Source organism: Lepisosteus oculatus, chromosome 2 (assembly GCF_040954835.1).
Source record: "Lepisosteus oculatus isolate fLepOcu1 chromosome 2, fLepOcu1.hap2, whole genome shotgun sequence".
Classification (NCBI taxonomy): Eukaryota; Metazoa; Chordata; class Actinopteri; order Semionotiformes; family Lepisosteidae; genus Lepisosteus; species Lepisosteus oculatus.
This window is the reverse complement of record NC_090697.1, coordinates 70741130-70755252: the sequence shown is the minus strand read 5'-3', so window position 1 is coordinate 70755252 and position 14123 is coordinate 70741130. Positions and strand designations below refer to the sequence as shown.

Here is a 14123-nt window from a genome sequence, read left to right as displayed (position 1 = left end):
CTGATTCCAATTAATTTTGAATAGCTTTTCATTTGGATTCCTTTGACCTCTGCCTTTGAGTGGGCCTACCTTATTTACTTTGAGATGTATCACTTTCAGAATAAAAAAAGACCTGTGAAAAATATTACTAGTTTTTTCATATTGCTAGTGCTTGCTATCCATCCTTACTTTATGGGTATTTCCTTTCCAAAACTGCTTTGTCAGCTCAGCCATAAAGAAATAATTCAAATGATTTTTAGCAAACCAGTAAAAGAAGAGGGAAGAGTTGTGGACCTAAAGCTGTAACATATTTGATCAAATATCAGCCTGCTTAAATATTAGAATCCAATTCTTAGAGGTCAGTTTTGCAACCAAAGTATGTTTGAAATGAAAGTGAATAAAGTTCTTTTGGAAAAAACACCTCACAAATGCGTCACCACAAAACGTGCTTGAAATCAGAGACTAATTCTGATTAATTTTGAAATCAGAGACTAATTCTGCTGAGAGTACTGGGTTTTTCCACTTTATAACCTTTATAGTCCTTTATAACAAGTTACAGTATATCACTGATTAATCATGTTTTAACTGCATGTGTAATCTTATTAGCTGCTGCCTGTTTATATTACAAACAAAATCGGTGTTTACTTTTACTTCAGTTCTGCATATTTTAGAGCTTTTGTTTTTAATGTTGTACCATAACATTGATTTTGCCCATTTCCCAGACCTTCTGCTCACAAATTGCTCTCCATTTTGTCCTATGAGTGATAAGAAAATCTTCCATTTCTATTAAACCTTTAGTTTCCCCTTTACTATTTAGATATAATTTCTGAATGAAAGAATGCAATTTCCATTACATGTTTTATTTTTTTCATTTTAATATTGCTATGTACTCCAAACTGCAATGTGTATAATGAACTAAGAAACACTTACAAGGTTTTAAAGTTTGTATGTGTTAGACCGCAGGTATCCAATAGTCTAGTAACTCATCAGAATACATTACATCTACTTTTTACAGAACTATTAGTAAGTACAGGTTCACTCTTCTAGGGTTTTATGTAGCTAAAGGTCTTTTTTCTTGCTCACATAGTATTTTTATTGCACACACTATCCTATTTAGATGCAATAGATGTAATTAAACATATAAATAGATGCCCTGTTAAGATTTAACCTTCACTCAGTCAAGCTTGTACAGAGTTATTGAGGCAGGATTGATAAATTCATAATTATGTCAAGAATTGAAATATGTAAGTCTGAGAAGGAGGTGAACATTTGCCAATGTAAACAAAGAAAGCTTTTTGTATTTCTTTTCAACCTTTTTTCAATGAGCAACAATGTCATCTCTTCACACCATGATTCTTTTATTAGTTTTATTAGTATTTAAAATTTACAATATAAAGGCAAACCAAAAGCATTAGTTAGGACATACTGAAATTTTATTAGACTTTGTTTTAACTTCTTTGTTTCTGTACTCATCTTTAGATTAATTAAAAATTGTGTGTGCTGACTGGGGGTTAAGTGCAGCTGTAAGGAACTGCAGGTGTCTGTAATTATATACCCAAACAGAAAAGGGATAGGCATTTGTTTGGTGGAGGAAGGGGCTGGTTTACATCTTTATCCTGTGAAGATACAAATAAAGCAACAAGGTGAGGGGGTATTGACCTAGCTATGATTGCTGGGGGCTATGTTTATGTTTTCAGTTATTTTCAGTTTTTCTAGAATGTACAGTATGTGGAAAAAATAGGCCTTCATTCAACCGCCTGAGCCTTGTATGTGCTTTAGCTAAAGGTCACAACAGCAAAGATAGGTTTGAAGTATTACATCAACTGAAGTAGAGGCCCATTCGCACAATAGAGAGAAAAAAAAAATTTGGAGAGAGGTGAAGAGAGAAAGGGAAAAGGTATTTCTTAAAGAAATACCAGCTCCGCTTGAATCTCTTTTTAGTTAGATCACAACTAGAAAGGACCAAGGAAATTCTTTAGAATTAGATACAGAGTGACTACCTAATCATCAATTGGAAGTGCTTAGGACTTACAGCACTCTGGGATGAATTAGTTTGGTTGACATTTTGTCAAAATGACATCTTGCCAAAGCTTCCTACCTGGCTTAAGAGAGGTGCTGTCATCACAAGCTGCTTTCCAGAGATCATTTCTGCAGATTGATGTGGGCAAAGAGCATCCACAGCTCAAGAGTGTCTTTGAATTTCCTGTGATGGGCACTTCTGACACATAATGACATGAGTCACCACTGCGCAGCTCACAGCTATTGAACTAGAACTGGTTCACCAGTCTGTGTTAGGATTTTATCAGCCATTTGAGATTGTGACTAACCTCCAGCCAGTATCATTTCAAGGGAAACAAATTAAAATTTCAATTGAGAAATGAGACGCTTGGAAACTGATGTATTCCAGCGCCTTAGACTACAGACTTATACTGTAAATCGAGTACATAATCATTATTGATATAACCCATGAGTGCTTATACTGTATTTTCTCTTTTTGTGGTCTCACTCCATCCATGCCCTTACTTTATAGTGTGTCACTGTCCTTGAATGCCACCTCCACAACCCTCTGGCATTCATTTAGCTATTTCAGTCACATACATCAGTTATCACATTCACAGCCAGTACAGGTGCAGCTACAAGCTCCAATGCACAAGGCCATAGGCCAGAACAATATGATAAATGTAAACATGCTTTGCCATGCGTAAACTGTCAATAAATTGCTCATGTGCATTCTAATAACGGATTCCTGCTTTTTAATGCATATACTGCTCTGTAATTTGCCCTCCTATATCTTGTAGTTGAAAGAAAAAACTGGCGAGGACAGTGTATGCCAGCTATTCAGTCCAGAGGCCGGTGACTTAAAGAGCTGTTTAAAGAGGTGTGAATATGCTACTGTCTGTCCACGATTGTCAGTAGAAAGTATTAATACGGTGTCTTTTCAACAAAGCAGCACAACAGGTGCTGTCATTCCACTGTCACTGCATTAGAGTCTTTGATGGAAATTCACAGGCTTAAAAATGGAAATGTTTAAATTATATGACATGACATCTGTGCTGGTAGACATTTCATACTTTGACTTGTACTTGTGATACATTTTGGCACATTTATGTCAATGCTCTGAGAGCTAATTTATTTGAATGATAAGTTATTCAAGCCCATTCTCTATAAAAAGAGGGGGAAGGGTGTGGAGGTGGTAACATGCTGGAGCATTTTTAACATAATTCACTTTTTAACATGGGGGTTGACTGTATTTCTCAGTGAAGATACATTCGTCAGCTGATCATACAGATGCATGTTGTCAGATTTTCTGTTTCTCAATATTAATCATAGTGTTCATTTATTTAATGAAAGCAAACTGCTGGAAAACTGTACACAAGACATTCTGCAGAGCCTCTCATTTAAAGTTTAGGGTCTCAGTTTTATCATTCAAAGGACTACAATTATAACAAACCAAGAAGCTTCAAAAAGGAGATTGTGGCATCTTAGGTTCTAGACATTGATGTGCATTCTGACATTCGTGTTTCGAGCAAATTAATTATGGGAGGAAAAACGCTGGAGTCACGGTAGCTTCTGAAAACATTCTCAGAGCTTAAGAAAGCCAGCTGACAAAGCAGGTTCATATGGTGAAGCTCTTCTTGCAAAGTCTATGCAAAAGAGTTACTGGTAACACCGTCCCTTTTTCTCCTTTTCTTTAACATCTTTTTCAGCAGAAAAATGTTTTTAGAAGGTTTTTTTTTTTTTGCTGGAACTTGGAAAAAACTCATCAAATACATCAAATATTTGGGTATAAAATAAGTAAGGAAACAATTTTTTAGGAGAAGCTGGTAACATAACCACTTTGAAATATGAATATTGTTTAATAAAATTATTCCTGTATTTTCCTTTGTTTGGTATCTTGGGACCTACAGTATAACCTTTTTCTTAAATAAAATATTTTTAATCATGCATGTCTGATATTTTTGGTGAGCATTTTTGTATTATCGACACAAAAGAGGTCACAGCGAGGCAGGTATGTTTACTCTGAATTAGGAATAAAGAGTGTTTTCTTGGAAACAAGCCAAGTAAAGCAGATCTTTTCAAGCTAGGTGAGAGTTTCAGGTTGAATGCAGTAATCAGTACCAGAGAATGACTAAATCTTTAATAACTGTGCTCCAAAACAAATAGGTTGCATTTTTTACATGTAAGGCCTAATGAGCACAATCATATTCACAGGTGAACCTGATTTTGTTTTGAAGAAATATTTTAAATTCATTAACAGAATTGCTGAAGCCAAACAGCTGTAGTCTTCTTTCAAAGACATATTCGAAAGAAACGTTCCTTTTAAAACCTGGTTGTTTTTTTATTGATTTCCTTCTTTCCATCTCCAGATGAGTGTACCAAAGCTAAATGGTGAAAATAGCAAATGAAAGGCAAAACAGGTAGATTACTAGTTAATAAATATGCAAGGAAAAAAAACAACAAGAACTGATTCCTTATTACATGGAACAGCACACCTTATCAGTGGCAATTCTGTGGTTTGTCCCCTTGGGCTTAAAATGATTCTGTAAATAAGATTAAAAAACAAACATAAAACAATCTTGAAAAGATCTTCAATCTTTAAAAGATAGCACTGAAATGTAATTTCAGTCTTGAGCTGCAAGATGTGTTTTCTGGATTAATCATTTTTATGCTGTTTTCTCTTTAAAAAGAGCTCTGTTTTAGGTGAAATGATTGATTCTGAAATAGTGTATTCTTTAAAAGAATAAAAGGCCTCTAAAAGTGCATTTTAATTTTGCCGTATTATTCCATTGACAAAATAAACTCTAACAGACAATTATCTTGATAGTGATGGTTACAAATCCACTTGTATATAGTATGCATCTTTGTCTATTTCCTTTGCTGAAACACAAGTGCAGTTAATTGAGATTACTTTTTCAGAATTGTTTATCCGCACTAATTTTATGCTTGACTTCTTTGTGATCTTATATCTTTTCTTCAGAATATGCTCCATCAGAAAGACTCTTCGAGTCTATTCTTGGCAGCCTCCTGCTGTTGCTCTATTTGAAAATGTTATCAGTCTGTAAATGCCACTGCTGACTCTCCTTATAACTTCACTTAGAGTTATAGAATGCTGTCAATCAGAGCATGTACTTAGGTTCCAGGTACTCAGGCTTTCAGCTTGTCAATATATTCATCAAAAAAGCTTTAAAAAGGTTCTCTCTGTGTGTGTTTGTGACTTGGATCCTTGGACCAGATTCATCATGGGTATTATTCTTAAGATTAAGATTATCATGTTTATTTGTTCTTGTTTTCTAATATGAAAATTATTTATTTAAATCCAGAATCCAGTTGAAATTACCTGTATTTTAGAAACCTATCTACTTTCCTATCCTATAAGTTTAATATTGAGCCTGCTAAGTCTGGTAGCCAGCTACATTTTCTGACAATCTTAGAAGGCAGCTTTTCATCATAGTCTGGTTCGTTTGCTTGTCCCCTGGCTTAAAACAGTTAAGATTCAAGTCTTGAAGTGACTGTTTGTTCAATAAAAAATCTCATATTTAATTAAAACCAGAAAGCCAACACCTAATTCCCAGTGGAGTTCCTTTGAAATTTGCATCGCAAGTCCTAACTTCCAGCCAGTGAGCAAATTCTCTTTACTGACTTGCTAAAACAAGTTTCAGTGTCACTTTAATCGAGGTTTTCCTTTCATTTTTTCCATTCTTATTTGTCTGAACACGCTCCCAGCTCCAATCTGAAACAAAATACCTGAAGGCTAACTTTTCTAATGTTTGTGTTGTCAGTGTGCAGTCAGACGACAGCTGTGAGATACTTTTAGGCCCTGAAGTGACCTATGGGCCACCAGGCCTTTCCTTGTCCTGCCCAGTTGCCATGACGATAGCCCACTGTGCAGAGGTGAATATGGAACACTGGAACATTCGTCTCAAGAGGCAGACGCAAGATGATAAGTGGGAGGTAAGAAACTAAACTTTGTCTTCTTTCATTCTACAGCCTCTGCCAACTTTTGTGTGCTTCTCATTATAAGCAGACGTGTACATTAGAATATCCCTTGGCTTTTGGAACTTATGTTTTGCTGTTTTTTCCTTGTATGCTATGCTGTTGTATACTAACAATGTCATTATTATTTGTCTGACACTTTTATTCAAAGCAATTTGCAAGTACTGTAATCCTTCATTATATGAGATTACTTCCTTTCTCAAAAAACAGCTTGGGAAAACTCATATAATGAAAATTAGATTTCTATTACTTGTGTTACCTCCATTATACCTGTGTTATAATCTCCAGTTGGTTCTAGAACTAAAAAATGTTCCCTAAAACACTCACACTTCACCTTAATACAGCACCAAACAGTACCAAAGTAGGAAAACAATGACATTCCTGGTTAATTATTCAAATAACTTGCTTAAAGTCATTAGCTGATGCATTAACAGTAGGTAGGAAAACAATTAACACTCCTGCTAATTTACGGTACAGTAGTTACATCATTTCAGTTTTAACATATGCAAAAACATTAGGTCTTGTCATCTACTGTATGCACTTAATACACGCAAGCCTTTATTCTAAAAAAATTCTAAAATTCAAATGCAATAGAATAAAAAGTAAATTCCTCATTCAAGGAGATACACGAAAAGAAGAATATTGGCAGTGTTTTATGAAAGCCCAGTTTCTAAGAGTGAAAATCTGATTGTTAAATGAAAAACAGGTAGGAAATACTACATCTCATATGAACAAAACCTCTTAGGAAAAGGATTACTATACAACCATATACGCAGCTGTGAGTTTACAATGTTCTGGGTGCTGCCAAAGAATGAAGAAGGTAATAATCCAAAGTGCTTTGTTAACCACATAACATTTCAGACATTTACAGACCCGGGCTTTTTGAGGGCTTAGAAAATCCATCTAAAAACTGAAACCATAGGATGGACAGCAGCCATCATTTCTAATTCTTCCTCTCTCAAGGGGGTGATTTCAGGAGATCATATTCTCCATTCTGTAGGAATGCCTGCCAAAAGGCGGAGATGGAATTGAGAAAACTAAATATATTTCCAAGTAAATATAGTTAAAAAGAGAGAAAGAAGAGATAGTATAAGTGTTATTAGCTGTAGCTGTGAGAAGGGCTACAAGGAGCTCGCTGGGCCAATATCTTGGGGCAGATTGATCCAAAGCAGGTGTGATGTGATGGTTGGGAAGGGGCTCATGTGAGTTTGCAGGGAACACACTGCTTGCGGAAAAACAATTACTCTGTCTAATAGCCCATAGGTCACAAACAGCAAGAGATATGGAGGCGGAACAAGTAAACCCATCATTCAATAGAACTATTGATCCAGATTGTTTGGAGGGACCTGGCAAAATATAGTGCGACACAAGGCAATCAGGGAAGATGTTGTTTTAAATGAATTCTTCCAAACCATGTCCATTTTAGCAGACATTCCAATTAGAGAGCTTTCCAATGCAGGACAATTAGAAACCTTTAAGCTAAAGTAACATTGTGTTCAGTGATTGATTGATCTTACCTTTGGAAGGACGAGTTAATGTTTGTCTGAAAGGTCTAAAATGAAAGAAAGGTCATTGTCCCAATGAATTCCCACTGGGAGTTTTTTTTTGCAACAACCCAGACATCTCCTTAAGTTTTTATTGTCTAAATATCAAAGACATGGTATTGAATAAAAATTCAGGTATATTCATACCTGAATGATACAGTACTTTATACAATGCCTGTCCTTTACATCTATGAAATGCTTGTTTGTACTGACAGGTTTATAAAATTATCTGATTTGGTTTGATTGATTTTACTGCAACATTTTAAATTTTTGTGGATGTTGTCTTTTTGAATCTTGTGCTAAAATAGAGGTCCTGGTTGAAACAGTAAGGTGACAGAGGTTGGTCAATAACTTTTTATCATCTTTTTCATATGAGCAAGTCTGCAAGGTTGGGTTCTACAAAAGCTGGAATGGATCAGGCTTGTGTTAGAATTGTTACTGATATCTGCATGGAGGATGCCAGAAGCCACATTATCAAATGTGTTTTGAAAATTGCCACTGATTGAAGTGGTTATTTTCTCTGCTGCTAATCATCCATCTGCCTGATCCTTTATGATCCTAACCATGTAAAAAGAAAGAACATATAACACATTTGACCTGCATCTCTTTCCGAGGATTATGAAAATGTGCTTATGGCACAAATTAGAACTATTGTGCAGATGGAAAATGAAGATATTAGAGACTGTGTTTCCTCATATCAAGCATTGTCTAAAAACAGGTGGAAAGCAATAATTAATGAGGAGAGGTAATATGAAGAGGAATACTAATTTTTCATATCAGATGTGGAGAATTGGTGACATTAGAGCCACAGCTGAAGAAGGATCATGAGATTCAACAAATGTATGAACAGAGTGAAGTTTAACTTGTCAAAAGCAAGTTTTTGGAACAAGATCAAAAGGCGCTAGGGCTGCCTTTTAATAATAAACTTTTAATAGAAGGGGCTCCCAGGTGGCTCAATATGTAGCGGCACTCACCCCAGAACAGGATGAGCTGCATGGTCATGGGTTCGAGCTACATGTACCCATGTACATGTGGGATTCCTCAAGCACTGGCACACAACTGTCTGAGAACCACTGAAGGTAGGAATGGAACAGTTGACCAGGAATTGCTTAGATCTCAGTGAGACAGTGGCCTCTGCAGCCTGCTAGGCTCTTGCAGGCAAGCAATTCTATCCTCCTGAACCTCCAGGTAAGAGGGCTGCATAGCCTGGGACATGTGAAAAGATGAATAACTCAAAGGTGAGTGCGGCAGAGGAAACTGCAAATACTCCCTTGGTCTGTCCTGTGCATGGTCCAGGGGGTTCAAAGACACCTTGCAGAGATGTGAAAAATATGTAATTGGCTGTTGGAAAACTAAAATAATTTTGCCATTCAGTTTTTTTTCAATAATATTTTAATTAGTCATAAAGTGTTTATGACCATGTGCTGGAGATGCAATCATTTGCCAGGACATTGTCCAAATTAGAAGAGTTGGCACTATACAGTATATTTCACATCAACAAACGTCATCTCCCTTCTAACAATGAACCTCACCAGAATACTTTTTATTATATATATATGTTTTAATCTTTCATATTTAATATCTTTAAAATAAGACTAGGATACCACCTGGACATTACAGAACCATTGTAGTTGGTGTTTTTTTCATATTTAAATGTCCTGAGCTACACTACCACAAGCCGGAATCTTCACATCTGGCTAGTAACAGTGAACTTTATAGACTCTGATCAAACCTCATTATCTATGCATAATATCGGTAAAATTTTTGGCACCCATGAAACAGTGAATTTTTTATTCCTTGAGCATTCAGCAACACATCCAAGCCATTCAAACATTTCTCCATTTTAACTGCCAGTCACAGTGGCTGCATTTTCCCCAAAACAAACAAAACGAGGTAAAAGAAATACCTTCCAATCCCCTGTTAGCACTGTGGAACAAAAAAGAATCCGCAGGAAAACTACAGATATCCAATCCTCTTTTTTCCCCAAGACGTGGTTCTGTGCGAGTGAAAAGGTAAAACAGTAAGAAAAGTCATTCCTTCCAATTCAACAGCCCAAAAAAGGTACACCTTCAGCACCAGACAATCCAACTTATAGTTTAAATGCTTGTGGAAGAAAACACATTCAAACACACGCACTAGCTCAGCTTTTCTTTTTAAAGGTTTCCACAAGAAAACCTTAAGAGAGGAAAAAAATATAACTTTTAACACTGTGATCTTAATTTGTCTATATTAATTGTATTAATCCCTTAATTTAGAATTTAGAAGTGGTATAAGGCAGACCAATACCTCTAAAATTACAATAGTTAATTGCATTTATATAAGGTTTGTCATCCCAAAGGATCCCAAAGTATTTTGCATATAGGAGGGACACATACTGTACTTCATGCATCATTGATCCACAACAGTCATCGTTTGCCTGTAACCCGACTATACACTACGCAAGAAGCTTTTCTGATAAGTCACAATAAGTTCTCAGTGGGTAAATTTCTGCTTTATTATTTTTGACAGTCTTCAGAACGGGTCAAAAAGAAATTCATTCGCCTTTTCCTTCTTATCCTTTCTCTGTTTCATATTCTGAATACCTGCAGCGTAGCAAGGGGCTTTTTAACTCCAGGCTCAGCTACAGTATCATCCTCTTTGGCCTCCATCATTTTAGTTCAACCATTTCAGCTCCAGTTCGGGTCCTGTGGTAGATAATTATTTGTTAAAGCCTGGAGAGTGATAGCCCATTTATATTAGATGGACTTACGCCAGCTGTGAAGAGGCAATGGAGGTTCTTAGTGTAGATTTTTGTCTGGATCTTGAAATGTTCTTTTCTCCATACATCTGTGAGGTCTCCAGAATATATCAATATATTCAAAAATCTGCTTTCTTCATTTTTAATGGAGAAACTCTGGAGTATTCCGTGTTAATCACCTTTCGGTTTATGACTTCAGTTTACCATTTAAGTTTCTAGATTCATCTGATTTGTTGTGAATATCATTTAGTCGAAGATGGTATTTGGAATGAATTTGCTCATTATGGAGGTGCCATTTTTAAGTACTTTCCTATTGGAATCCAGGTAACATTTAATTTAGTGTCAGAAACATGTGCTTAAATCCATATCACTGTGGTGTTTTTGACATTTGTACCACTAGTTATTTTTGCAGGAAAAAGAAAAAAAGATATTTCAAGCATGAGTCATTTACAAGTGTGACTAAAATGATAGTTGGTTGAGCATCATTCATATGATAAACCTACATTAACTCCTGGAGAAATAATGAGCACTCCAAGACAGGTAATAGATGGGAACATGGGGTGATTTTTTAAACTGACATTTGCGAAAAAAATGGAAGTAACAAATGTGTTGCTTTTTTCTCAGGTTTAGCATTTAAGTGTTTGTGCTTTGTTATTTCATGTAAACTGTGCTGTGGTTGAATAAGTACAGAAGTACAAAATATAAATCTCTCTGTCTGTTCTGCTAATGATTTGCATACTAAATCTGTCATTGCCGTTTTAAATTATGTAACTGAGTTTTGCATATTATTGACTTTCAGCCCTCCATTCATTCCTCCCAGACATAATCTGAACACTTTTGCAACTGGTTCTGTTGGTACCATGCTATATAATTTGTCCTATGTCTTGCATGCAGAAACATATCTATTAATACAAGAAAACAAATAGGCAAATAGAACATAATTAAAAAGACAAGTAGATACAACAAGAAAAATACATTTTATACATACTAAAATTTAATATTCTAGTATTTCTTTGAATATTGTAACAATAATTTATTTATAATATGTAATTATAATATACAATAAAAATGCCTAAAATTAACACAATGTGTTTTGGGGAAAAACTGCAATGGAAGTTATAATTTATAATCCAATATTAGCTACATCTCAGCAAATTATAGATATAAGTTGCATGGTGGCCTGAATCAAGCTACCTAGTCATATTGTTGAAGCCGATACCTTGGCTTCTTTCAAGAAACAGCTGGATGAGATTAGCAATAAAAAGACTAGACTTTTTTTCTCTTCTGTATAGATGCCTCTTAGACCCATTGCAAAAGGGAATGAAAAGTGTTTTCTGACTTGTTGTCTGACTTAATGTATACAGTGCAACAAGGTGTTCTATAATCGATATTTACACACCAGTTGCTCCAGTCTGATCAGTAACAAGAGAAAGCTTACTCTCCTTCCTGTATCTGCCAAGGAATAAAATGTCTTCCAAGCACAGAGAAATCCATAACAAGCAAGTCAAAGCATTTTCACAAAACTAGTTAAGTTATGCTTATATTTAGACTCCTAAATACATCTTACATATGCACGACAAACCAGGTATTATTGCTGAATAATGTATTTGCAGTGTGTTTATATTTGATTAATTTGCCTCTTTATTGCATGATGGAGCTACTCATTAGTAGATGTCAATCACTACCAGGTTCAAACCTCTTTATGCATAATGTATTAATATTGAGGCTGTAAATACTTACAGACGTGTCATAAGATGTCATTTGCACACTTTAGCTTCAATGCTCTGTGTCATTCTGCAGGAAGTGATGTCAGTGGAAGACGAGACAACGTCCTGTTACTGCCTCATGGACTCCCATAGCTGCCACCTGTTGCTGGACCAGCCTGGCACGTATGCTCTGGTGGGGGAACCACTCACAGACTCAGCTGTGAAGAGGCTGAAGCTGGCAGCTTTTGGAAGCATGTCTAGCAACTCAATGGACTACAGCCTCCGGGTCTACTGTGTGGATGACACCCCTCATGCCTTCCAAGTAAGAGCAACACATGTAACAGAGATGGGAAAGAGTTGATGGGAGTCCTAAGACTGCACAGACTAGAAACTGTGTTAACACTAAAGTCCAACTACTACTTTTCTAGTTTAAACTGCATTGCCATACTTTCTTATCTAAAATAGCTTGGATGGAATGGACAGGGCTCCTTACACCAGTGTTGCTATTAGTAATAATGGCAGAAACAGAAGGAAAAACATTTCACTTGTGTTGAAAAGGGCTACACTTTTGTTGACCAATGAATAATTAAGCAACTTAATGCAAAGATTTGTAGCGTTTCTGTTTTTTACTCAAGCTCTGATCAAGTCACAGCTTCTTTTTCACTTTTCTTTTTGATGATAAAACACAGATAACTCTTCTGAAGTGCTGACCCATTGATCTAGCACTTTTTTACCTAAGTAAATTCACCTTAATATTTTCACCATGGTTTTGCTGTAGATGTACTGTGATTTTCTATGGTCCCGGCATTCCTTGGAAACAGTCATCAAATCACCGTACATAAGAACGTACACTGCTATACTACTATATAACACTGCGAAGGAATTTTAAAAACAGGGGATTCCAAAGCAAACCCGCAGTAGAACCATTGTAATGTGTAAAAATATGGGACATTTACAAAGGAAAAGTTTCATGACAGAATAGTATTATATCTTCTTCTACAAACACATACCACCATTCTGGGAGAAATTGTGACAGCATTGACCGTATGGGTGAATGTGGAATGAAACAGCTGTTTGAATATTCATACAGAGCTTGGCTTGAGGAGGTTAGCTATGCTGGATAAGGGAAATCTAATTTTTTAAATTACAGGAAGCCACTGGAGTTTTCTACCAGCTTCCCAATGAATATGTCTCAGCAGGTGATCTAGATATCCAAACTATTTAATTAAAATAGAAGATGAGAAAGTTTTAATTAAAATATCAATCAATAAAAAATGCACCCCCCCCCACCAATCAATTAATTTGGTTTATTAAATATTTTCCTTTTTTTCAATATTAAAACAGCACTGCAGCCTCACACCTGTGGGATCTTGGGTTCAGTTTGGAAATTCTGTATGGAGTTTGCCTGGTCCTTCCATTCATATAGGTTTTCTCTGGGTTCTTATAGTTTACTTCCGTCTTACAAAGATATGCTCTGTCTGTGGTTGCCCTTGATGGACTGGAATTCTTGGACAGGCCCTGGTCTGTGCAACACCAGGAATCAATGGTTTTCTAATAATGAATGACTGGATATTAATTAAAAGCATTTTAATATTCCATTAAGAATGACTAATAGAACTCCAAAATTACAGTGCCAACACAAGTTAGGCATCTGCAACTTGAAAGATTGTTGTTGTGTGTTTTTGTGCTGGTTGATGACAATTAACACAAGGTCAAGAAGCTGGCCAGCTTTATTAGAGTATAAAAGTAACAATAATAGACAGCCTGGAACCCTACTGATAGTGTACAGCCTGATTTATACAGCTAGTATCTCAAACAGAGCTAATGTGCAAGACATCTTGTGGCAGCTCTGCCTGCTGCATTGCACAAGATTTACTGGTGTCACAGCCAGGAGTTAAATATAAAATAACAAGGCTTTTTACCTCCAGTCTTTTTAAAAATAGGAACATGTGGTGCTCTTCATAAACAGAGAAAGACAGTGTTACTCTCTTTGTACAGATTCATATCGCTAGAATTTTTTCTGACTGAAGGATAATAAAGACTGAAACCATTGACTCATATTTCAATGTTTCTATCATGAATCTATGTCCTGCTACACTTAATTGTATTGGTATAATACATATTATAAAAGATGTTAATCTAATGCGTGCCTTTTGGTAGATA

General features: G+C 35.9%; 1 protein-coding gene across 1 annotated transcript in view; it reads left to right on the top strand.

The window, feature by feature from the left end:
• The window catches only part of unc5db (unc-5 netrin receptor Db), a 241043-nt gene that overhangs the window by 212163 nt on the left and 14757 nt on the right, over nt 1-14123 (top strand). Inside the window, exons 12-13 of the mRNA XM_015340831.2 lie at nt 5760-5931; nt 12055-12282. Of these exons, the coding sequence (XP_015196317.2) occupies nt 5760-5931; nt 12055-12282 (400 nt within the window). The remainder of the gene's footprint in view (nt 1-5759; nt 5932-12054; nt 12283-14123) is intronic.